The sequence below is a fragment of the Malus sylvestris genome, chromosome 9, assembly GCF_916048215.2.
Source record: "Malus sylvestris chromosome 9, drMalSylv7.2, whole genome shotgun sequence".
Lineage (NCBI taxonomy): Eukaryota > Viridiplantae > Streptophyta > Magnoliopsida > Rosales > Rosaceae > Malus > Malus sylvestris.
This window is the reverse complement of record NC_062268.1, coordinates 906,750-933,389: the sequence shown is the minus strand read 5'-3', so window position 1 is coordinate 933,389 and position 26,640 is coordinate 906,750. Positions and strand designations below refer to the sequence as shown.

At 39.6% G+C, this 26,640-nt stretch overlaps 3 protein-coding genes, 1 long non-coding RNA gene and 1 pseudogene across 4 annotated transcripts; 3 read left to right on the top strand and 2 right to left on the bottom strand.

The window, feature by feature from the left end:
- Window positions 1-94: 94 nt before the first annotated feature.
- On the top strand, window positions 95-1,966 carry LOC126582666 (uncharacterized). Its single transcript, XM_050246828.1, has 3 exons — window positions 95-467; window positions 555-904; window positions 1,623-1,966. Exons 1-3 carry the CDS (start codon window positions 220-222, stop codon window positions 1,781-1,783), a joined length of 759 nt encoding a protein of 252 aa, XP_050102785.1. The 5' UTR covers window positions 95-219; the 3' UTR covers window positions 1,784-1,966.
- An 885-nt stretch (window positions 1,967-2,851) lies between these two features.
- LOC126582657 (sister chromatid cohesion 1 protein 2-like) lies at window positions 2,852-7,464 on the bottom strand. Its single transcript, XM_050246818.1, has 13 exons — window positions 7,229-7,464; window positions 6,315-6,585; window positions 6,191-6,228; window positions 6,067-6,110; window positions 5,840-5,883; window positions 5,090-5,748; window positions 4,788-4,893; window positions 4,488-4,624; window positions 4,045-4,409; window positions 3,757-3,793; window positions 3,642-3,663; window positions 3,410-3,539; window positions 2,852-3,246 (listed from the first exon to the last, which is right to left on the bottom strand). Exons 1-13 carry the CDS (start codon window positions 7,350-7,352, stop codon window positions 3,097-3,099), a joined length of 2,127 nt encoding a protein of 708 aa, XP_050102775.1. The 5' UTR covers window positions 7,353-7,464; the 3' UTR covers window positions 2,852-3,096.
- A 3,717-nt stretch (window positions 7,465-11,181) lies between these two features.
- Window positions 11,182-14,680, top strand: LOC126582671 (uncharacterized). Its single transcript, XR_007609563.1, has 2 exons — window positions 11,182-11,268; window positions 14,233-14,680. It is a non-coding gene; the product is annotated as an uncharacterized LOC126582671 (long non-coding RNA).
- Window positions 14,681-15,874: 1,194 nt separating this feature from the next.
- LOC126634172 (uncharacterized) lies at window positions 15,875-19,015 on the top strand (annotated as a pseudogene).
- Window positions 18,853-22,810, bottom strand: LOC126634171 (uncharacterized). The gene is made up of 4 exons (XM_050304665.1): window positions 22,392-22,810; window positions 21,703-21,978; window positions 21,343-21,480; window positions 18,853-20,630 (listed from the first exon to the last, which is right to left on the bottom strand). Exons 1-4 carry the CDS (start codon window positions 22,689-22,691, stop codon window positions 19,080-19,082), a joined length of 2,265 nt encoding a protein of 754 aa, XP_050160622.1. The 5' UTR covers window positions 22,692-22,810; the 3' UTR covers window positions 18,853-19,079.
- Between the last annotated feature and the right edge of the window lie 3,830 nt (window positions 22,811-26,640).

The window sequence follows — 26,640 nt, the reverse complement described above, 5'->3', positions numbered from 1 at the left end:
AAGAAAACAATGTCCATTTGTTGGGCCCATAATAAAAGTTGGCCCAAAGTGAAGGATCTCTCTCTCTCTCTCTCTCTCACTCTCACTGGATCTTTCACTCTCGCCCTCGCTTCTCTTTCTCACTCCTAAATTGGACGACGCCATTGACAACCAGAGGAATCAATTTTGAGCTTTTCTTCTCTTCTTGCTGTTTGAGGCGAATACCAGAGAGAGAGAGAAATGGCGGACTATCACTTTGTGTACAAGGATGTGGAGGGAGCATCGACCCAGTGGGACGACATACAGAGAAAGCTCGGGAACCTTCCGGCGAAGCCACCGCCGTTCAAGCCGCCGAAGTTCACACCAGCTCAGGACGAAGCCTCCCTTCCCAAAGACAAGTCCTGGATCGATGAAAAATCCGAACAGGACCTCGAAGACCTCGAGGACAATCCCGATCTCGATGACGATCGCTTCCTCGAAGAATACAGGTCCTTACAGTTCAATTTTTTTACAGAATTACTGCTTAATTTACTTGCAATTGAAACCGTAAATGTGAAGAATTGGATGTTGGACAGGAAGAAGAGGCTGGCGGAGCTGAGAGAAGCAGCCAAAGTTGCGAGGTTCGGATCGGTGGTGCCGATTTCGGGATCGGATTTCGTGCGGGAGGTGTCGCAGGCGCCGCCGGATGTGTGGGTGGTGGTGATTCTGTACAAAGAAGGAATCCCCGAGTGCGGGGTTTTGATGCAGTGTTTGGAAGATTTGGCGACCAAATATCCGGCTACGAAATTCGTCAAGATAATATCGACGGACTGCATTCCGAACTACCCTGATCGGAATGTTCCGACTGTTTTAGTGTACAACAGTGGGAATGTCAAAGCTAATTACGTCGGCTTGCAGAGCTTCGGCCGCAGATGCACACCTGAAGGTATTTCATTTATGCTTTATTTATACAAAGCGATAATTATTTAAAAGGAAACTGAGAAATGGTTTGAATTTAACGATTTGAATAAAATAAAGAGACAAGTGAATACTATCAGATTGACTTTTTAGTTTTAAAATGTGATTTTTTGTCAAAGCGAACAGTACTAGAAGGTTTTCGTTAAAGTTCCCTTATTTAAAACTAATCTAAATTGCGGGGAGGGGATTCAGACTCAATTTCATAGGGAAACACATTCGCTCGAGCTAATGTAGTTACACTCATGTCTGCAATGAAATTTTAAGCTTTTTAGTTAACATATGGTTCGTTTGGAAGTGTTTTTAAAATCTAAAAGCGGTTTTAGTGTTTTTTGAGAACGAAAATCTATTTCAACAAAAACGTTTTCAGTTATTTTAAAAGCACTTGTAAACTAGCCATAACGTGTATATAGAACACAAATTATTGTGGGAAGTGGATTCAAGTTAACATGGACCGTGAGGAAGTGGAGTTTTTCATTTTGATAAAACGACATTGTAATCTACTCTGATCTACGGGGAGGGGGATTCGAACTTGGGTGATGGTGCGGGTACACCACAAGTTGTGGCCTTCTGCTGCGATATGAGATCGTTTTGGTTTGGATCCCACAGATGATTGTATGCTGAGGTCTTAATGCGAGCCACTTAAAACTCTTTTGAATAAATCTTTCTGTGCTCTGCTGAAATATCAGGTGTGGCATTACTTCTGTGCCAATCAGATCCTGTACTTAATGATGGCCTGAGCGGAAATGATCGGTCGAGGCAAGCTGTGATCGACGGAGTTCGCAAGAGGTTTATAGAGAAGGTTGTGACAGAGCATGAAGATGTTGACGATGGATCCTCGAGCGATTAGAACCTTGGTAACTTTATTTTGGGTTTCTGTAAGAGTTTGCGTTTAGATTGGAATCAGATGACTTGTTTTTTCTTCTTTTTTGTTCTAGTACGGCGGTTCTGGTTTCTCATTGCTTGTGAAAGATAATGTAGATTTGCTCATCAACACATTATACACGCCTCCATGAATTTGAGTTTTGAGATTTGTGACGCGGGGTAGATTAAATCAAACTCATCCAACAGCAGAGCAGTCGACTTGTTTGAAAACAAAATTGTGGCAAGTGATTTATATATCCGTAGAATTCAAAAACCGCAACAATACCCAAAAAGATTATTGCTGGACGAAAACAAGAACTTAAAATTATGACCCGGCGAACACCATCAAACATTGTTATAGCAAAAGTGTTACTCCAAAGAGTTTATGACCTTTTTTTTTTTGGTCGAATATGACATGTTTACTTACCTAAAATTAACAATTACTTCGTTCCTTGTGGTTCTCTAATTCCAAATCTTAGAACGCGTTTTTACTTTTTAAATAATTAAAAGCGCTTTTAGATAAAATATTTTTAGATCCAAAAGCACATTAGGTGTTTTACTTCTTGTAGAAAACATTTTAAGTATTTTTTTTTAAATTCACTTACAATTTTACCAAAAATTGATTCCAAAAATATTTTCACCAAAATGGTTGAAATGAAAACATATTCAAGCAAGTATTTCTTCTTATTCCTTCTCCGCTCATCTTTAATATTATTTGTTGTTTTTATTTATTTATTTAATTTGATGGTAAAAAATTTAATATAAAATATGCGGGAGGCTGAAAATAGTACTTAACCAAAATATTTCTAGGATCAAGCATGGTTCGAACCGGTTCAAATTATGGCTACAACCTTTCTGACTGGGCCCGGTTTGGACCGAATTGGTAAATGGGTTTACAGAATTGGAGATTCAACAAAAATAAGCTCCATGGTGGTTGCTGAGAGTCTTTGAAACTTGAATCAACAATGGCTAAACCTTTCGAAAAAACACCGAAATGTACGAAGCATGGATACGGATACGGATATAGGGATACAATACGACACGACATGGCAAATATCCTAAATGTAGGATACGCGTATCCATCGTGTCAAATTCGTGTCCATCAACCAAGATAGGTGTCGGATGAGTATCCGTGAGTATCGGGCAACTATCGTATCCGATCAAGTATCGGATACGGGCTACAGAACCAAACAGAAGTATCCGTGCATCGTAGCGTACAACTAATAAACTTGCTGCAAAGGAGACCATACGACTACGAAAACTAGCGCCGTCTACAATTTACGCAGGACGATCCGAACGCTATGCACGCACGTACATAGTTTCTGAGGTGCCTCTGTTGACCATATCGTCATCTACCCACGTTTTGTCCCGTTTCGGACGTTTTGAGATCAGTATATCACCATAGGAAACATCTTGCTTCACATTCACATACCCTTGAGTCTTCAACACCTGCAGAAAAAGAAAAGACAATGACGTGCTGCACAAGGTTTTGCATCGGCATGTTTGAAAGTTGCAATTTCGGTTCATGAATTCTAAAACAACTAAAATGAAGCTGGCTCGTGGACGTAGTTAAACGAAGATTCTACACCATATCAGCGCAGAAAGATCGTACCAGTAGCTCGTAAAACAGCCTTGCAGTTTCTTTCTTTGTTCCTCCTTTCGAAACCTCCAACAAGTTCACTTCCTCCTTTCCTCCATTTTTACAATTTGGAAAGCGTCTATGCAAGCACCTTGCGACCAGTCTGTATGCACAAAGTTTAACATGTTGAAGAAAAAATTGTACAAAGAATGAATAACCCTGACATTTATGCCAAAAAGAGTTTCAGGGGGCCGATCCACCATACCTGGTTCTCCCAGACAATCCCTCTGCAACAAAAAAAAAAAGGTTTCGAGATTCAGTTAGTGAGAAAAATATACAAGTAGAAGCTTAGCTTAATGAAAACAATTTGAGACTCCCACCCAGTTGCGGGTTGACTCCTTCGGATGAATCAATGTCCTGGGGCAAGATAGAAATAACAAAGTTAGGAAAAATAAGGAACAACGAAAGATACAAACTGGTTCAATTCTGGAACCACATGAGAAGCAACTTAATAACGTGTAGCGGCATCAACATCCTACATGCTCATTTCAGACCTTTAGTTTGGTATGTGCGAGCTTGTTACGTGCGCTAAAGATGTTTAGTACCACAAATAGAAAGGTTTAGCGAGATGGCTAGGCGGTATGCAAACGCAATCATTATTACTATACCTCATTCAACAAATTAAAATCATGTTCCTGATCCCTGTCCAGAAATGGTACTTCTTCTGCATATCCAGATGGGGCAGGTTGCTCCCTGCTGCCCAGGGGTGGCTCCTCTTTCTCTCTCTCTCCAAATGTCTCAGGTGTTAAGATATCCATGTCAACAGCGTCAGGGCTCTTTGGAGTCCCAAATGATTTCACTGATTGTGAGCGAAGAACGGGTGTTTCTGGTGCAATTTCTACTTGCTCTGACTTAACACCACTTGGAGATTCTGGCGCATGTAACTTTTCTGGAGGGGCAACTGGTTCGGCAGGTGCTGTAATCTTTAATTTCGTTTTGCAGAAGATGGATCTAAGTTCTCGCGAAACAGCAGCTGAAAATATATGGTTAGCAACGGTTCCACGAGGACCAGGACTGATGAAACATAAAGTGAATAATGATAGAAAATTACCAGGTATCAATGGCTCCGAGAAATCATGGCAAAGATTTGCAATTCGACTGGCTTTCCAGATAGCAAGGGCAGTTTGAGGAACTTTCTTTCTTTTAGAAACCAAGTCACTTGCATCATTTATGCTTTTCCTGATTACCCTGTGAAATTTTTTGTTGCAAATTTACATTCCGCGGTCAACTTATAATCCATTAAAACATAGCCAAAGCATCCTGAACGATTTTATCATGAACGATTTTATCAATACACAAAACAGAAACACTTCAACTAACACATGTAAAGGGGAAGTAAACCGTTGCGTACTCATTAGGCAGGACTATCATATCATCCATGACACATTTTCTTTTCCTAGAAAATCGAGCAAACTCCTTAGAAGCCGGTGTATGAATAACCATAAACTTTGGTGCACCTGCATTAGGAGAAATTATTTCAGACAAACTTGTTAAGAACGCGAGAAAGCTTTAATTTCGCATATATTGCAAAGCATAAGATGGAATTTAGAAAAGTGACAGGCCACGCAAAATAACGTCCAATTGTGTATGTTAGGGTGCAAAATAAGCCCTTTACCACAGACGTATAAAACTAAGGAATTGACAATGTTGTACCTGCATCGGGGATTTTGACACCAGGAGTTCCATCACATGAAACAGAGAGAGGATCTCGATCTTCTTGCATGATAATACGTTCTTTACTATCCGGTGAAATCATCTCGGGTAATTTTTTTGGCTCTCCATCGTTATGATTTGCTTGACCAGATGAACAAACAAGTTCTTGAGGTTGCTTCGCCTCATTAAATGTATCAATGTCCATGTACTCTTCTTGAGAAACTGTACAACTCTGCAACTTTTCCATGCCAGCTTCTACGGTGATTAGATTATGGTCTTGTACTATATTTGGACATGTCTGACTTTCTGGTTGTACCAACTCTGATTCCATAACCATCTCACGATCAATTTGATGATCTTCACCGGATGATTTAACATGGTGGTAAGGTCCTCTCTCAGTTCCATCAAATGTCTCAAGGTTCAAATCTTCGTGAGACAACCTAAGGTCTTGAAGTTTTTCCTCTGGGTTTGCTTCTCCTTGAATAGCAACTTCAGAGAGTGCTACATCGGGAGCCTTTAACTGTTCTCCATTAGTTTCTTGACCTTCACCAGATGGTTTAATTTGTCTTGTAGGTTCGTACACAACTGCTGCTGACTTGGCTCCACTACTTGATGCTCTTTGCTCCATGTCAAACTCCAACCAGTGAGACGAAAGTACACTGAAATAAGACATAGTTCTCAAACATAAGATTACAGGAAAATATTGCAAAACTAATCTAGAATTTAAGCATCTGGAAAGATTGTACATACTCTTTGACTGGGGTGTCACAGGCACCAAATTCCTCGTAATCATGCTGCGCAAACACAAACCCAGTCATATATGCATGTTCGCAATACAAATGAATCAAACCTATGAAAATGCTTATGATGAAATTTGGAAATCATTAAGAACTAATTGTTACACGAAAATGAACGGCTTGAAAAAGAAACGTGAATAACATCGAAGTTTAAAGACGAAGAATGATCAAGTGACGTACCATTTCTGAATAAAATTGTCCTCTTCCATTCCCCTGCGCACTATCTGTTTCATATCATGCTGAATCATGTAAAACTGTACAAATAAGACCAAGTAAAATAGTATTCGAGACCGCAGATTAATACCTTTCATTGTGATTTCTTCATCAGCCACCATATTGCCTCTGTGAATTAATCGAAAAACACATGTTAAATACGAGTACTAAATACAGGAATATCCTCACACAGTTTTATAAGTTACACAGCTTACCCACTGACATCTTCAATTTCAAGGATCCCCAGATCGAAAGCATCAAGTTCAAACCTATCAGGTAGCGTAACAGCGTAATAAGGTGCACGCAGCTTATCTGCGTCTGCATTCTTTTTTGTACTGACTACAAATTTGTTGATTTTAACCAGCACTTCACTGCAGTCATCATACAGATATTCAACTTTCTTAGAGTATATTCGAACGACGCCAAGAAGAAGGTATGCCAGTACCCTGTATGCAACAGCATCCCACTCATCCTGCAAAATTTCATCTGCGGCAACAGAATCCGGTTTCAGGACAATCCAGGCTTAATGCTGAATAACATGCATGATTTTTCCCAACACTAAACCTGATAAACTCGAAGCGAATGTCCTCAACCCTTATGAATGTAACACTTTAAAAGGACAGAATCCCATCCGAAAACTACCACTCTAAATAAACATGATCGAGTTGAAATAATACTTTTACTTAAGATTATGTAATCTGTTAGTCTTTCAAGTTCTGTTTCAAAATCCCAGATATCATATCCACTTCTCCTTGCATTACCAAAACCCGAAACGCAAGTAAGACTGTCCAAGAAGCAATTTGCAGTTTTCTTTTCGCCAATAAGTGATTCGGTTTCTTCTAGCGAAAGACTTTGCGCAAAAGCATTCTAGAATTTATACAATCGACCCCACTTAATGGGATACGGCTTTTGTTGTTGGAAAATTTTCTGGTAACTTCTGCTTCGAAATTTTCTGTAATTTCTCCAAACAACAAAAATTACTACAGCAATAAAATTTTCCCAGATGGTTGATAACAGAGGTTAGTGGAAAACCCAGAAACCAGATAACAAAACTGATCAACGTCAATGCAAATATGCATAATTAAGCACCAAAATATGAGAAGAGAGAAAGAGAAGAGAGGAAACGAACCGATGGAGGAGGAGATGTCGGTCTGGTTGACCTGCGATCTCTTGAGCTTTTTGAACGAGTAGGCGGCAACCCAAATGCCGCCCAACGGCCCTTTTCTCGACAGCAGGCGCTGCGAGTAGAACATCGTCGCCTTTGAAAAGCTTGAAGCCTTTCACTCTCTGCGATTGGTTAGTGTGCTCGCTTCTCTTCAGAGTCGGAGATCGAAGGAGAAAGAAAAAAAAACAGAGGAATGCGGTTATGTCAGCAACCTGCTAACAAATGTAAGTGCGGGCCACGGAGGGAGGGAGGGAGTTAAAAGACAAGAAACGGTCGACTGGTGGTGTAGTGTGCCTTGCAAGTCTCAGACCGAAAAGAAAAAAAACAAATTAGCAAAATCTTTTTTATTTTCAAAATTAAACGTTAAATTAGTGACAAAAAAATATTTAATCACATTTACCCATTTTGCGCAGTCACAGTGGTTAGAATAGATGTCTTCGCTCCAAAACGCGCGAGTTTAGATTCTACTTTTTGACGTTTCCGTAATCTGAATTAATTTAAAATAGAGTAGTACTTAAACAAAAGAATAAAATTAAAATGCCAATTAGTTAGGAATGCATTTTTGCTCACCACCATTTAGTGCGGTGTATGCTCATCATCATATTTATCACCGTTAGATGAGTTTGAATATTGAGATTTGTGTTTATCCACTACACAAATCTCAAAATTCATACTCATCTAACGATGATAACTAGAGTAGTGAGCATACATCATACTAAATCATGATGATGCATCGCCTAAAAACAAAAATACATAAATGATGGGCAGCCAAATTTGCATGACATACCCTTTTATTGCAAATACATAAATGATATTCCTAAAAACAAAAATACATAAATGATAAAAGGGAAAGAAATTGGTAGGGTGTAAATTGAATTACTATATTTAAAATAAAATAAAAAAGTTTAAAGAAAAATATCTGAATTTGGAAACAAAAAGTTAAAACTTTATGCTAAAATGGGAAAAGACAGAAGAACGCCAGGACCAAGAAGATAATTTGATATTTTGCTTTAAAGTGCCTACTACGTGTCATTCCACCATCCAACTTTAACCACCCGACCAATCATTGAAAAACCAAGACCTGCATTTTTTGTGCGCTGACCTCAAATTTCGAAGAGCAAACTTACTAGCTACGACTTACAACCAATGAAGAAAATATCGGTAATATCAGAAATATCGGTATTCCGAAAACACGGAAATATCGATGGAAATATCGGGATAATATCGATATCGATAAAAATTACATGGAAACCACGGAAATTGTAAGAAAAACTTGGAAATTTTTATTGAAACTTTGCAGGATGTTTATTTAGTCAATTATCTATTAGTTTATCACAAAAAATTGGAAGGAAATGCATTGCATGATGGATTTAACTGATTTAAGTTGATTATATAGCGAGCTGGCAAACATTGTAAGTGTAGAAAATATGTAGTAATTAATGAAATAAGTTTAAACACACCATAATCATTTATATATAATGAATTAGTACAATATTTTACACTTTATACATTGTATGGTAAGATACATGAGTGACTTAGTATCACATAGAGTGAACGTGGTGAGTAGTTCAAAAGTAGATACTTGAAAAGAAATTAATCAAATTTTAGTATGATGTAATTATTTGGACTTGATTTAAAATAGAAATTTATCATATATAATATATGTTACTGAAAAAAAAAATAATCAAATTTTAATATGATGTAATTATTTGGACTTGATTTAAAATAGAAATTTATCATATAGAATATATGTAACTGAAAAAAAAATAATCAAATTTTAATATGATGTAATTATTTGGACTTGATTTAAAATAGAAATTTATCATATAGAATACATGTAACTGAAAAAAAATTAATCAAATTTTAATATGATGTAATTATTTGGACTTGATTTCTCTTTATACATATATTCTTCTTCCTATTTTCTAGTATTTCAGTTTAGTAAGTGATTTTAAATTTCGGAGACGAAATTCTTTTAAGAGGGGTAGATTGTTACACCCACCCCAATTTAAATTGTATTTTCACTAAGTTTGAGTTTATCTTGCTTTTAAAATTATTTTTAGATCTTAATAGGTGTGCCCAGGGGGCCCACCTTGCTTTTGTGTCCCCGTCTCTCTTTTCTCTCAGATCTCTCTTTTCCCTCACTCTCTCATCTCTACCGTGCTCTCTCTGCACTCTCTGCACTCTCTCCTTCTCCCCGTGAACAACCCTCATTCTCCCTCTTCGCCCTCTCTGCACTCTCTGCACTCTCTGCATCTCTGCACTCTCTCCTTCTCCCCGTGAACAACCCACACCCTCACTTCCACACCACATCAACGGCGACACCACCTCATCGCCATCTCCGTCTCTACGTCTCTGTCTCTGCCTCGGTCTCTCCGTCTCCGTCTCTGCCTCGGTCTCTCCGTCTCCATCTCTGCCTCGGTCTCTCCGTCTCCGTCTCTCCCTCGGTCTCTCCGTCTTCGTCTCTCCCTCGATCTGGATCCTTCTTCTTCGATCTGGTTTCTGGATCCTTCTTCTTCGATCTGGTTTCTGGATCCATCTTCTTCGATCTGGTTTCTGGATCCCTTTCTCACCTCCCGGCGGCGGCGACGACGACGAATATCGCGATAATATCGCTAATATCGGTAATATCGCAACATTAACGATATTATCGCGATATTTTAAAGATATTTTATTTTTACTAAAAAAAATATCGCCGGGTCAAAAAAACGATATTATCGGCGATATTTCGCCGATAATATCGATATTTAATTCCTTGCTTACTGTAACACCCGCCCCCTAATTATAAAGATTTATGTTTGTAATTACCCCTAAATGTTTTAAATATATATATTTCATCCTTTTTGTCTACCAAATCAGGATCCAAAGCATTGGATCCCTTTTCTTTCTAAATCTGCCACGTGGCAGCCCCCCAAACAACTTCTCTTTCTTCTCTCTCTGTTCCCCCGTGAACCCCCCCTTCCTTCTTCTTCTTCTTTTTCTGTCTGTCATGTCTCTCTCCCTTCTCTCGGACCTCTCTCAGCCCCCTTATCTCTCTTCTCAACCGCGAACGCACGCACGCACCCATCTCCCCTGCGCGAGGAAGACCCCTCATCGTCGCCATCTCGTCCTTCTCCCCCTCTGTCCCGTGCTGCAACCCCAGGAAACCCGGAAAGGAACTCCGGCGAGTTCCTATTTTCCCGGTGAGGTAGGCCTCGAATCTCCCTTATTTCGTCCAAAACCCAATAGGTCCTAACCCTATTTAACCTAAACTCTAATCCGGATTTCAAGCCTAAAACCCGTTTGACCTAATTTGACCGTTGACCCCCGGTCAACGTTGACTTTAGGGTTGACTTTTCGGGTTTTCGTCCGGGACCCTTTTTAGGGTAATTCGACGTTCTGAATCCGTTTCTGACGTCCGTTTTCCCAAATTCAATTTCTATTATATAGTTTTATTAATTGGACCATTTATGTGCTTAGGGGCGATTATTGGTGACGTTTTCTTGTTCGTTAGTTTGCGTGGCTCTTCGGCGGCTAAGTACTGTGAGTGGACCCCTTCTAAAAATGCATGTTTTAATAGTAGAAATGCATACATGAAAGACATGATTTAATGATTACGTTTTATGAAACGCTTTGAGATAACATGCTTACTGAGGCTACTTTGAATTATTACTATTTTTCCTATAATCCATGTTCTTATAGAATATCCGATGGATGACGATATGATATTTAGAACATGTTTCGAACACCTCTTTATAGTATAGATGATGGATGACTTTATACTATGAAGTTGTTTTTCAATATATATATGTTCAATGGTTTTGTACCTACCTAGTGGTCCTTTCCGCTACGGGACGTAGGGATAGATTCCGGTCCGTCCCGGGCGACGGTTTGGTGTTGGCATAGGGCCTGAAGTATGTTTCCTCTGGCTATTTAGCACAGGGACGGGGAGCCGGCATGGGGCCTGAAGTGTATTTTCCTCTGACTGTCTGCTCAGAGACGGGGAGCCGGCATGGGGCCTGGGGGTTATCGGACAATTCACTAGTGATTATTATATATGAGTTATGATTTGAGATACTGCACATCATGCTAGGTTTCGGAAAACCTATGTTTATCATTATATATGTGTTTTCATAAACCTGGGGGTTAGTACGTTGATAACTGTTTTATTATATATATATCAACTTGGTCCACTCATGTTTGTTTTGCGCCCCCTTCAGGGCTTAGAATCGAGGCATACAATCCCGGCATCCAGGCACTTCCGCATCGGTATCTTCGAGTCCTCTCGGTGTAGGACCCACTTCTGTGTTCATTCAATTTTTATATTAATTCTTTTAATGTTCTAGATTAGATGTGTGCTCTGAACACGTTCCTTAAATACATATTCTTTATTCTCTTATATTTATAAGTCTTATCTATCCCTTGTTGTCAGCATTTGCACTCAATAATTGGCTTTCGTCACCCTTCGGGTGTCGGCCAGCACGTGACCATCCCTTTGTCCCTAGGACATCGGGATCGGGGCGTGTCAGATTGGTTGTTAAAACACTTCTAGCGGATCTGTTTGGTGCATTCTAGAAAGGCACTACAGAACGGTCGAGGCAAGAATCGGATAATCTTTGCACTTCTCTCGAAAGGTGTGTACTCTCTTTTGTTTTTAGGTTGACCATTTGCGAGTCGTTCTTCTTTCCACCAACTTTGACCTTGGTTGACTAGAAATATGCAACTAAGCAAAAATGGAGAGGTGGATTGAGCACTACAACAGTTCCCAAGAGATATTGCGTGTCGAGGAAGATGACTTCTCATTTTCTGCTTGCTTGGTTCGAGCTTTTGAGTCTACTACTAACATGGTAGCCACTTCTCTTAAATCCCAAGGTACAGTTTTCAAATGGGTTCTTTACTGGTGAAACTCTGGAGTAGTTGGTCACATTTGGAAAAACTGAGGAGGATAAGATGCTTGGTGCTGGATAGAGTTTTACAGCAACAGTTTCTGTTTTGTTCGGTTTGGGGTATGGCACTCTTTGTGACTTGGTACGAAAATTTTCTACAGGTAACACTGGTTGGCAGAGGAGTTGTGCGAGCTTGTATTCGGAGGATCGAATTTTACGACGTGTGAAATTGAGCACTCTCAGGAAATTACTGCTTGCTTATTGAGACAACAAATGTGTGATTGATATCACGGGCGGCCGACTGTGGTATCAATAACTTATCTATTGGGTTCGTTAAGCAAATGGAAAAGAAGATTCGTCTACAGCAGCTGATGCAGATTCGGAATTGATATTCTTGGGACTCGACCCAAAGACTCATCTTTTCTCGGAGTACGTGAAGTTACGAATTTTTGGGCGAGACCCACTTCCATTTTCAGTTTTGGTTTTTAGTATAAGTATTTTAACTTCCTTTAATTTAGTTAATTGTTTTTGGTCGTTATAAATGTTTTGAGGAAAGTGTTTTCCGTTTTCAATTTTAAGTTCAGCTCAAAATTTTGACCTATATGTTAGTACATATCTATTTTAATGTTATCGCATTTTATGTACTTACTTTTGACCTTAAGCTATTATATGTTTTCGACTTTATATCTTATTAAAGTATGTTTTCTACTTTTACACTGATGGGGAAGAAAGTAAGAGCTTGGAGGCATGATAGAGGATTTTGCAACCCGCTCGCGACGGTGTGGCATATTCTCTTTGATGCACCCACTCTGACTTGATTTCTCTTTATACATATATTCTTCTTACTATTTTCGAATACTTCAGTTTAGTAAATGATTTTAAATTTCGGGGACGAAATTTTTATAAGGGGGGAAGATTGTAACACCCGCCCCCTAATTATAAAGATTTATGTTTGTAATTACCCCTAAATGTTTTAAATATATATATTTCATCCTTTTTGTCTACCAAATCAGGATCCAAAGCATTGGATCCCTTTTCTTTCTAAATCTGCCACGTGGCAGCCCCCCAAACAACTTCTCTTTCTTCTCTCTCTGTTCCCCCGTGAACCCCCCCTTCCTTCTTCTTCTTCTTTTTCTGTCTGTCATGTCTCTCTCCCTTCTCTCGGACCTCTCTCAGCCCCCTTATCTCTCTTCTCAACCGCGAACGCACGCACGCACCCATCTCCCCTGCGCGAGGAAGACCCCTCATCGTCGCCATCTCGTCCTTCTCCCCCTCTGTCCCGTGCTGCAACCCCAGGAAACCCGGAAAGGAACTCCGGCGAGTTCCTATTTTCCCGGTGAGGTAGGCCTCGAATCTCCCTTATTTCGTCCAAAACCCAATAGGTCCTAACCCTATTTAACCTAAACTCTAATCCGGATTTCAAGCCTAAAACCCGTTTGACCTAATTTGACCGTTGACCCCCGGTCAACGTTGACTTTAGGGTTGACTTTTCGGGTTTTCGTCCGGGACCCTTTTTAGGGTAATTCGACGTTCTGAATCCGTTTCTGACGTCCGTTTTCCCAAATTCAATTTCTATTATATAGTTTTATTAATTGGACCATTTATGTGCTTAGGGGCGATTATTGGTGACGTTTTCTTGTTCGTTAGTTTGCGTGGCTCTTCGGCGGCTAAGTACTGTGAGTGGACCCCTTCTAAAAATGCATGTTTTAATAGTAGAAATGCATACATGAAAGACATGATTTAATGATTACGTTTTATGAAACGCTTTGAGATAACATGCTTACTGAGGCTACTTTGAATTATTACTATTTTTCCTATAATCCATGTTCTTATAGAATATCCGATGGATGACGATATGATATTTAGAACATGTTTCGAACACCTCTTTATAGTATAGATGATGGATGACTTTATACTATGAAGTTGTTTTTCAATATATATATGTTCAATGGTTTTGTACCTACCTAGTGGTCCTTTCCGCTACGGGACGTAGGGATAGATTCCGGTCCGTCCCGGGCGACGGTTTGGTGTTGGCATAGGGCCTGAAGTATGTTTCCTCTGGCTATTTAGCACAGGGACGGGGAGCCGGCATGGGGCCTGAAGTGTATTTTCCTCTGACTGTCTGCTCAGAGACGGGGAGCCGGCATGGGGCCTGGGGGTTATCGGACAATTCACTAGTGATTATTATATATGAGTTATGATTTGAGATACTGCACATCATGCTAGGTTTCGGAAAACCTATGTTTATCATTATATATGTGTTTTCATAAACCTGGGGGTTAGTACGTTGATAACTGTTTTATTATATATATATCAACTTGGTCCACTCATGTTTGTTTTGCGCCCCCTTCAGGGCTTAGAATCGAGGCATACAATCCCGGCATCCAGGCACTTCCGCATCGGTATCTTCGAGTCCTCTCGGTGTAGGACCCACTTCTGTGTTCATTCAATTTTTATATTAATTCTTTTAATGTTCTAGATTAGATGTGTGCTCTGAACACGTTCCTTAAATACATATTCTTTATTCTCTTATATTTATAAGTCTTATCTATCCCTTGTTGTCAGCATTTGCACTCAATAATTGGCTTTCGTCACCCTTCGGGTGTCGGCCAGCACGTGACCATCCCTTTGTCCCTAGGACATCGGGATCGGGGCGTGTCACTTACAACAGTGGTTTTCGGTACTAAACGCTCCGTTTGTTTCACCTCCTCGGCTAGGATTATAAGACCATCTCTAACCAAACGTTAGCTTTATAGTCTGGTAAGAAATTATATTTTAATAAACAATACTATACTATATTTTATTTCATCTCCAACCGAGGAGACCAAAAAGTTATAGACCAAACATAGTTATTTGACAAAAAACCATCTCCAACCGAAAGGGCCAAGGGGCCATAGATCAAACATAATTTATTATTTTATTTTAATTAATATGGTTAATTAAATTAAATTGCCATATTAAAATAAGGTTTTTTTTAGTATCACTTGTCGTTAAATGAATAAGCTTCGTGATTTCTTATCTTTATATAATCTCAATAATTTTTTTGGATAAGATTTCAAGTGACACGTGGCTCTAACGTTAGTAACTCTCCATATTTCTTATCTTTATGTAATCTCAATAATTTTTCGGATAAGATTTCGAGTGGCACGTGTCGCTATAGTAAGTAACTCTCCATATTTTTTATTTTTATGTAATCTTAGTAATTTAGGATTTCGTGTGCCATGTGTTGAGATGTAATTGGTTGTGCAAATTTTAGATAGGATTCTTATTTACGTGACACTTCTTATTTTTAGCTTTCAATGTTGTAAGAATGGTGTAGGTATTTATAAGAAAAAAAATTAGATTTTTTTTTAAATTCGTCCAAATAAAAAATTTTCAAATTCCAACAGTAACCTAACGGTAGCATGACATTAGCTAGCCGTTGCTAGCTGGCGTTATGCTGACACCAGGCAATTGGCATTCAAATGGGTTGAGTTGGAGGGCTGGCAAAATGTCAAGCTTGACATTCTAGCACTGGAGGGCTGACTGGTTAGGTGGAAATGGCCAGCCCGCTGGCTTGATTTGGGGGCTTAGGCCCAGTGGGGCCCATAAGCCATTTGGTCTAGCCTTCGGTTGAAGACAATTTTCATGTCATTCCAAGTTATTTTTAGCCCAATGATTCTTTGGGCCGGGTCGGTTAGAGATGGGCTAATATGGTTGCTTGGAGGCCCAAATTTGAGGCCTCGCAGCGCGCGGCGGGGTTTATTCAAAATCTAAAACCCTAGAGAGCTCCACCCATGTCGATCTTTCTGAGACGCGCGCTGTCATACCGGAACGTCTTTCTCCTCCGTAGCTCCCCGCTGCTCAGTCGCGATCTCCGTCAATGCAACCCCGAGCCACCGCACAGGGTTCTCTCTCTTCCGGCCCTTGAATTCTTCAGAGAAAGCCGCAGAGGCTTCGCCAAAGGCCGCAATCAAAGTACCTTCTATCTCCAGCTCCCTCTCATATGTAACTTCTTCACTCTTTTGATGTGATTTTCCAATTTTTCCACATTTTCAGAAAAAGAAAAGGAAGAGGAATCGGCTGCGAGTACAGTTGAAATTTTGCCAAACATGGGGCCAACGATCAAGGCGAACGCCACCTCGCATATGGAGGCGGATATTGCAGCATTAACCGCCGAATTAAGCGAACTGCGTACCGGAAGAGCAGCTCCGGGTACACTCTCAGTTCCTCCGGTGCCAAATCACTGTTCATTTACTCAGTTTTGGTTCTTACTGTTCTAAGTTGTCTGAAATGTTTATGCAGGAATGCTTGATCACATCATTGTGGAAACCGGCGGTGTGAAGTTGCCCTTGCATCAGATAGCCGCTGTTTCGGCCATTGATTCAAAAACTTTATCAATCCACCCTTTTGATTCAACGGTAATGAAGCAAATGCATGCGCGTTTCAGTAACATTTTGTTGTATTTGTATGTTGTGGCTTGTGATTTTGGTAAATCTCAAAAGTACATTTTCCCCTCAAATGTTTATATTTGGCTCTGTAGATGAAGATGCATCGCCAACTTCGAAAGAAGATACGGAAATTTTTAGGATAACTTTACACGTTTGATGTAACTTTTCTGTTCTTCGGATTGGATTAAGCGAGACCCTAAACATACCTATTGTCTACAGTGATATATCCGAAACTCCATTCGGGGAAAAAAATTCCAATAACCTGACTATCTTATGCAGGCCATATCAAGCTTGGAGACTACCATTGTTGAATCTCCATTGGGGTTAAATCCTAAGGTGGACGGGGACCGACTGGTTGGTTGCAGCTAGTCCTCCGTAAGCAGGCATCTGATTGTCACTCATGCTGTCATGAATTTTTGGTTTTCATAATTTTTCAGCCTCTTAGTTCTTAATAATAACTCGAAAATATTCGCCAAGCTAACTTGGACTCAGCCATGTGTTTGATTACTTGACTAATTTTATCTCTTCTAATTTTTGTGATGGCCAGATTGACGAAAGAGCATGTTCGGGTGACTTACAACTGCTTTTCCCGTCGTTGTTTTTGTTGTTCTTGATAATTACCATATCTTATCAGTGAACGTATCCTACCAGGCTATCTGTAAAGTGGTTACCAAGTCCTCTGAAGATGGCAAACAGAGTATTCGAAGAGCTCGCCAAAAGGTAACAGAAGTAAATTTTGTTTTTGTAATATATTGCATATTTCATTGCACGATATCCATCTAACAGATTAACTAGACGATATTCTGCACAGTTACCATCACATGCTTCAATTGCAAGTTTATACATGTTAATAACGCAAAATACTTTGTAGTAAGACATGATCCTTCGTTGCGATGAGCAATTTACCAGTACTATTGGACAATTAGTAATATCTCTAGTTTCCTGGTCTCTTGTCTGGTGGTCTCAGGAAGAAATGTATCATTAGTAGTACTGAAGACCAAAACAGTGAGGGATGTAGAACGATCACTCGTGCTTGGTATGTGAAAACGGATTCTAAAGTTTGGCCGCTTTGCAGCACAACTAAATAGCAGGGCCGGTCCTGAGATTTTGGGGTCTTGTGCGAGACTCCCCTTAATAAGTATAGAATTTTGGTTGATATGTTTTATTTTACATTTTAATTTTTATGATTATCTATAGATTGAGTTAAAGAAAAAATTTCGTACTGTGGTTAGATATCTATTTGCTATGTAAAAGAAAAAAATTCGGTGATGTGTTTTTGGGTTCGAAACTCTTTATTTTAACATACCCAATAAAAAGCCCTTAGAGGGTCTAACATTTTGTTGCTATGTTTTCTTTTACATTTAATTATGATCACATATAATTGAGATGATGTAAGGAAAACAAAAATCTTAGTATGGCGGTTAGGTACCTATTTACATCCCCTATGTTTTTGGGTTTGAAACACCGTGCTTTAAATTAAACAAAATTAAAACAGAACTCATTCTTTTAAATACCAAAACAATTAAAATAAAACACAAAAGAAATTAAAATAAAACATTAAATAAACACCACATACCCAAAAAATTTAAAAAAAAAAAAATTAAAAAAAAGGCGTCGGGTACAGTCGAACCCAGTTTCATGGACATGGATTATGGATAAGAAGCGGAAGACAATTAGGCTATGAGAAGACTTTGGCATATCATTGCAAATTTAAAAACTTATACTATATCTACAGGTAAAATAAAATCGTAATCGGGGGCCTTTCTGAATTGGGGACCCTGTGCGGTGGCATCACTTGCACACCCTCACAGCCAGCTCTGCTAAATAGGTTGTTGGTTTCTTTTACAGGCAATGGATACGGTAAAAAAGTTGACCAAAAACTACTCCAAAGACGACTTAAAAAGATGGGAGAAAGAGGTGAGTTTAACTTAAGAACAAACTGCTCCCAAATTGATATGGGGTTTGGCTACAATACACCGGAGTATGGCATACTCCGGCACCTAGAGCCGTTATATCCAATTAGGTTCAATTCAAAATTGGATCCAACGGTTATTGCAGAAAATTTAATTGATATGATGCAAGTTTTTGTTTTGCTCATTGGTTTTTCGGAATGGCTACATTTTCCAGGTTGATGAGTTGACTAAAAAGCTTGTCAAGACAGCAGAGGAGTTATGCAAGGCAAAGGAGAAGGAGATCAGTTCAGGCTAAAAGGTGGTGTTTTCGGTGTATTTTGAATCTGTTTGGCGCTCGATCCCACTCCCTTCCGAAAGAGCTCTACCCGAGTTCGTTTCAATGGTTACAAAGATTTAGTTTCGATTCAAACCAGTTAATGGCCCGCTTGGTAATCATTTTGTTTCAGTTTTAATTTTTGGTTTTCGATGTCCCTTATGACGAGAACATACAACTGCGGGATCAAAACCTTTACAATGAAAAGAAATCGACTCTACTTCTAAATACTTCAAGACGAAGTATTCCTGGAAACCTCTCTATACACCATCCTACTTCACTGGTCACCACCGTTCACAACTCCCTCTGTTTACCGAAAAGAGCCTCCCTGGTCACGAGCTTTATACCTCTCACCCAAAGCTTGGCGGTTTCAACTCCGCCTTCAGACACAAAATGCACCTCCTTGTTCTTGGTAGTCACCACCCTAAACACTCCGGGTTCATCTGCATCACTCTGGCTCCTCCTATTCCTCCTAAAGGCTGGACTAGGCCCCACCTCCGCCTCCCGGCATTTCACATTTCTCCGGTTTGACTTCCCCCAGCACAGCACCCCTACAGCTCCCACCATCCTCACCTCTTTCCCATGAGGGCTTCCTTTCCCTCCCCTTGTATGCTTCCGGAGAAGCGCCCCTCCTAGCACCAGCTTGCGAGCTAGCTCATCTAGTATCACCCGCTCCGCATCATTTTTCAAACCGCGGCTTGTCCTCGCAAGCGAAAGCGGTGTTTCGCCTTTGGCATTTTTGACATCCAAGTTTGCTCCGTAAGAGATCAAGAGTTCACACACGAGACCATAACCTTCCCTAGCCGCTAACATGAGCGGAGTGTTACCATCTCCGTCAGGGACATTCACATCATATCCCCTACTTGTTAACAATTTGACTGCATCGACATCCCCACGGCGTGCTGCGCAATGCAGAGCGTAGAACCCTCCAGCGTAAAGATTGCCCTTTTCTAGTGCATATTCGAGCATTACCTTCTCAAACAGGTCACGGTTTTGGCTTATTTCTGACAGAGTAATTGCAGTCTCACCAGACTTGTTACACAATTTTACATCAGCCCCTGCATAAACCAGAAACCTGAATGCTTCAACGTGTCCCTTCAAAGCAGTGATCATAACGGCCGTGAAACCTTTACCGTCTTGATAATCAATGTCAAATTCTCCTGAAACAACTACGGCTTTCAAGGCCTCAATATCGCCGGCTTGAGCTGCAAACATTAGGGGAGAGAAAACAGAAAAGTTGCTGGATTTGGGCATCTTTCCGTCTCTTATTACATACATCAACGCCTGCTGAAAACCAAGGGACCACCTAGCTATCCTGGCAATCGAACTAACAGACTGACCAGCCGCGTTAACCAAGCCAAAATCAGCACCGGCTGCCGCCAATACTCTGAGACATTCTTCATGCTTGTATTTTGCGCAGATCATTAGAGCTGTGTCGCCGGAATCAGTCTTGGAGTTCATATCACATCCCGATTCAATTAAACATCGAATGACTGTTGGCAAGCCAAGGCGGGCAGCCATGTGTATCGGATTAAACATGGTACTACCAGTTGTTTGAACGGGTGATTCTACATTGGCACCGCAACTCAAGAGCACGCGGATGGCTCCTGCATTACCGCATAGAATAGCGTGGTGCAGGAGAGTTCTTCCACAATGAGGGGTATCCGGAGAACGGCCCTGGAGGAGCATGTGCAAGACAGAACTGCTTGCTTCAAAATACTCTACTGCACACCAGGTAATGGGATAAGGCTCCGCCAGCCCTGCCCCAACCCGCAACTCTTCCCCCGTAGCTGGGTCCCACGACCATGCTCCCAATCTCACATTGACATCCGTCCTTACGCCGGCCTAATTTTCCAGTTTTGGAACAAAGAACAAGCGAGGGTTGTTAGTCATGTGGAGTGAATAGAAGAAGGATACAAGGACAGTAGTAATTTAGAAGATGAAACAGTAACAGTACTATTGTCCTGTCAGAAAGATAGAATCAGAATCATTTTCTGTTTAGATCTTACTGCAATCATAGAACTGTGTACCACTCTATCCCTATTGAAAGGTACAAATCCAGCTGTCCAGGTTAATGCACCTCCTTAGAGGGGGCCTACGGTTGGAATCTCAGTTGAAAATTACTTACCTACAACAATCAAGCCTTATATCATTAAGTGGGGTTGATCCTGTCGAACCCTGGACCTGGTGGGAATGTAAGGTTCATGAAACCACCAGGACACAAAGGACGGGTCAAAAAAGCGGAATTTCATTTAGGATTCATATAAGAGGGATTCGAGGTGCCAACTACTTAACGCACTCCCCCTCCTCCTTTATCCAAGCTTAAGACCCGGCAGCTGAAGATTAACTTACACTAGCCAAGTTTGAAAATTACTTCTCTACTATTGCTAAATTATGGGTTTCGGGGTCGTATCTGATCAATCTAATGATACGTTTTTAGGCTTAAGAATGAAGGGAAACTGACAGTAAAACAACCTGGCCGGCTCACCCTTAACTTGTCCATATGTCCATCATCATTGATTTAAACTAAGCAAATTGAAAGTGATGTGGGAATCACCTGTAGCAGCAAACGTACGATGGGGACCTGCCTACTCACAACTGCAGCCACAAGTGCACTACAGTCAACATTAGTGTGAAGAGCTGGCTTAGACGATTGAAGTAGCGTCCTAACAGCCGCACTTGCATCCACACCGCACTGCAATTGAGCAAGACGGACAATGTTATTGTGCTTATAAAATCTGGTTAAGTATCGTAATAGTACTAATTCATGAGAGTGTCAGCTGTATATATGAACTCTAGAACATTATTGCGCTCGGTTCAGCGCCAAGTTTTCCGAATTTACTATATGCTATCTGCTGTGGGATTCAGAAAGTTGCTGCTGAACAGCTCTTATGGGAAAATGAATACGACGCTCTACCTTCGTGAGAGTGTCCACCACATCGGCAAACCCCCTGCAGCTGGCTGTGACGATAGCATGCACAGCAACATGGGGCCGGATCAAATCAGAGGCCATAAGCCGCTCCACGAGCCTAGCATGTCCATGACAACTTGCCTCCAACAGAGCTTCCTCACAAGCTGGTTGAGATGCTCCAGCTTTCAGTAGGATCTCTAGAATCTCAAGGTGGCCCTCTCTCACTGCTGCTGTTGTCGCGAAGCCCCTAAAGAGTTTCTGATTTACGTCAGCTCCGATGCTCTGTGATTCAAGAAAACGCCAATCCTTAGTACGTTTCAAAGCCAGAAACAGTAGCAATTCCGCAGGCAGACATAATACCATTCAATCTATCACATTCTTAGTTTTGTAAACACATGAAAAATGCTTTGCAGAGAATGTGATTAAGCGGAAAACGCTTCAATCTCCTTCAATGAAGTACTAATTCAACTTCAAAATCAGTTCAAATTCTACAATCCAAACGAAAAAAAGCTTCAAATCAAACGATATAATCGTAAAAAATGCATAAATAGTTCAAAATAATTCAAATTAAACGGAAAAAGCTTTCAAATTCGGTGAGAAATCAACAATGTGAAGAAAAAACATTCAAATCTCGACTTCAAGCACAGTGATCTGGCAACACACAGTCTACAACCAAAGCTTGAATCACACATTACCAGCAGTTTCTTCACCAAAGTGACGTTTCCAGCATGAACGGCGAGGAACAGAGCCGTGACGTCGGTTTTGAACTCCTCGTAGTCGACGCGGACTTCGCTCGCCGACTCGTCGCGCAACAGCACCTCACACTTTCTCGTTTTGAGACTCACAGCGCCGACGAAGTTGACGTCCACGAACGGATCGGCGACGCACTCCAGCGCCGATTTCAGGTCGCCGGAGAGCGAGGCTTCGAGAAGTCGCTGCGAAACCTCGGCCTCGTAGTCCACCGGGAACACCTGTTTGCCGGAGAACACCGTCATTTTCCGGCGAACACGTAGCGGAGTTTGAGCTTGGAGAGTGGCGGTCTTCTTTTCTGGTGCTGCAAACTCGAGTGCGAGATAAAGAAGAGAAAACTTCAAGTGAGCGCTAGAGGGAAGGGGGAGAGGTTGCAAATTTATCGGGAGCGTTTAATTTTAAATTTTGATTTAACCACGGTTAGGAAAGACGTGGGTTAAATTATTTAACCCAAAGGTCGTGTGGTCCAAAGGCTTCTGTGGGAGAGATTCTTCATTTTGCAGAAATCACGTCCTTGTATACTAAGTTTCATAATTCAAATGATTGATAATTTGTTTTTCAAATATCTAACAATTTGTATTATGACACTTGACGTACCAGGTTGTGTTCGTAGTACATTGAAAAAATAATCATATTGCATTAATGTGAGTTGGTCACTTTGTTTGGACTTGAATTGGAGAAGGATTTTTATGGCACGCTTATAAAGTCACATTGGTGATTTATGTCAATAAAAATAACAATGTATGTTTCCTTTTACACGGTATTTTTTTTGTTAGTTATAAGTATGAGAGCGTATCCGTGTTATATAAGTTACTCTTCTTTGAGTTTTGTCAGTATCACTAGAAAAAAAAACTTCATACGTATGCCCTAACTAAGTTATTTGTAGGCCGCATCTCACAATTGTATTAACTCCTTGTATTTTGGTTCCGTTCAACCTCATATTTATTCCACTAATAGCTTGTTTACTTACCATGATTGGAATACAATGTAGGAGTATCATTGTTATTTCTCACATATAGAAGTGAATCTCACATTAAAAATATGCATTTCATTCTCAAAATTTTCAACCATGCATTGTTATCAAAAGGGGTATATTTATGTTATACATGAGATATTGTGTGTCATTTTCATATCACTTTTCATGCATTAAAATATAAGTAACGTTCATTATATTGAGTAAGTAGCTCTAATCAAACAGCCTTATCGAAGATTTACTCATGTCACCATGCTAGTAGACTAGTGACTTGACTAACATAACTCCTGAGTTGGCTTGAATCACGGACAATTTTCATCAAACACCTTCTATTTAGTTTTTTCAAGTTGCATTAGAGCAAACTGAACTGTAACATATTCTAATCTTTACCCGTTACAACACCTTCCCGCACCATTTCTTTTCTTTAGAGATTCATACTATTCTCCTAAATTTATTAGCGAACTATATACTGTGAAGAAAACAAAATTGCTGGTGTGGTAGCATGGCCTGGTATATGAGCATCCAATGCAAAATTAAACATGTAAATATATACATGCCAAAAATATGAAATATAAAATACATGTCGGTGTCATGTAATACGGGGACAAAGGCACACACAGTCCATACTAACACCGTTATGTACGGGACACGAAGAGATACATGTATATACACAATGCAGGCACCCCATGCAATGTCTAGAAGATCTTTAACAGCACCAGTACTCGACAGTTCATGGTCTTCCGAGTAGTTGTTGACGAGCTGGTGTCGGAGGTGTTAATTTGGCCTATCTGAAGCCATGTATAAAAGAGAGTGAAAGCAAAAGGGCAGAATAAAGTTATTGCCTGCATGCATGCATGGTTCTGTATGTCTACCGTGCAGTCAATTCAATACGAGTACTGAAGAAGCCACCTCTCTCTCTGTCTCTCTCTGGAAAGTCTGGAACCTTGAACGCTTGATATTTTCAATGGAGGCATCTTTGATCTGATCCATGAGGAGGAGGGTTTCTTGGTAGTTTCTTCTACTATTATATATACACACACGTGTGAAGCAATTGCAGTGTGTGTGTGTGTGTGTGTATCTTCCATGCAATGCGTGGATGGTTCAACGCCTTGTCGCATACACAACCACTCGCGAGATTAGAGACTCAGAAAATAGAAATTAGGGATAAACTGACAGTAATGTCCATATGACAACTTTGACACACTATACTTCAATTAGAGAATTGATCAAAATCCAATAACAGACGTGGCTGTCATGCAGCTGCTCGTGGACATTTCAGGATATGCAATTACGTATTAATTATTTACTACCAACAAGGTATAATCAATGTTTAAATATTAGAATCGATCGGTAAAAATATCAATGAGTATATTGATATCGGTTATCTACTTTAAACTACAATGACAATTCTCCTAATATAACTCTTTCAGATCTTAGTAAGATCCTTCTTATATTTGTTGGCAGCTTCGTGGCGGACGCAATTACAATCAGAGGACATGCTACAAAATGATTTGCAAGTTTGGTTTTATGTTTTGCCTCATGAATCTTTGTATGCCTAGCAGTTTGACTTCTCTGGTGGGGGTTGCTGTTCTGTCTCCTCCTTGTAATTTTATTCTTTCTTATTGAAAAAATTATAACTTGTTTGGACCATCACCTAGCTTGTTTTCTCTTTCTGATTTGATCTTATTTGACTCAATGAGATTAATTAACGTAGTATTTATTAATTAGTCTCGAAATATGATAAAGAGATGCTTACACGAATGAATCCAACAATGTCCTTATATAGTTGTTAGTGATAGCTCCTTGATACTGATGACAGTTACCAAACAGTTAAAGGTTGAGCTGATCTACTACTAGCTAGGATCAACTATATAAAATTTAATCATTTTCTTTGTAATTATTCTTACTTAAAAAAGGAAGAAGAAGATAAACTAGATTAAGAACATCATTCATAAATCATACTTGCATGCATATTCAAACGGTAAACTAATTATATATAGGATAATATAAATACAGGGCTGATAACATTACTTTTTTTTACACAATTTTGGGACACGTTTTGTGGGACTCATATCGTAATATAGTTTAACGATCTAAATCGTCTATCTTTTAGAACATCATTCATAAATCATAATTGCAAAAAATTAATTAGACAAATGCAAAATCATTAAGACATTCATTTGTAGTAAAGAAAATAGACAAATACAGTTTTACAAAGAAACCTTAAATCCTTAATCCCCATAATCATACGGTTTCAAATTTGATGAACTGGTATTTAGGAGAAGATCTAAAATAGAAAAGTTCGGATCGTTGAAGTATATTACGAAGTGACCCACACAAAAACACATGTCCAAAATTGTATAAAAAAATTAAGTGTCACGCATACGCAATATATGTGAGACACATTTGACTGTGGAGAGAGTAAATATAAAATCTAAATTTTTGGGTCGTGTCTCCACATACGCAACAATTCAGCCGCATGATTCGATCTGTAGGTCATTTGAATCCTCGATGAATGGTATGAAATTAAAAAATAAAAATAAATTAAAATTCATATGCCAAAATTATGAGCAAATTTTTTCAAATTAAGCGTGAACTAATTAATGTGAAACACTAATTCTCTTATTGAGATCGACACAGATATTTGACATATGTGTGCATGCATGCTAAGATTAATGTTAGTACGAAGTTTCCTATCTATATTCAAATTTTGTATATTACATTACGAGTTCAATTTTTCATAGATCCTATGGTTCAAAACTATTTTGGTCAACTATAGTTCGGTCTTATAATCTAACGATGGAAGAGAAAGTATAACCACAAAGTTAAAATTATCACTTACTGTTGGATTAAGATCAAATGGTGAGTGATTATAATTTTCTTAAATCCTAAAAGAATGGGTATGATTACATGCATATAAGCTACGATAAAGGAGTTTTTAAATTTGCGTACAAAGCATGAAGCATATTGTTTTAGTCAACTTGTTCATAAGTCTACAATTTTTTGCCAAGTCTGCAAATAAGTATTTCTTTTTAGTTTTAGGGTAAATTATTCCAAAGCGAATTTTGAGATTTAGATGTTAAGCTTTGCTAATTTGATCATTCTAATCTAAACCCCATTAACGGGAGGAAGGAGTGTTCACTTTATACAAAGGCCCTAATTACTGAGAGATTTTCAGTGTACTAGGAACATAACTTGGTACATTAAGTGTAATAATACAA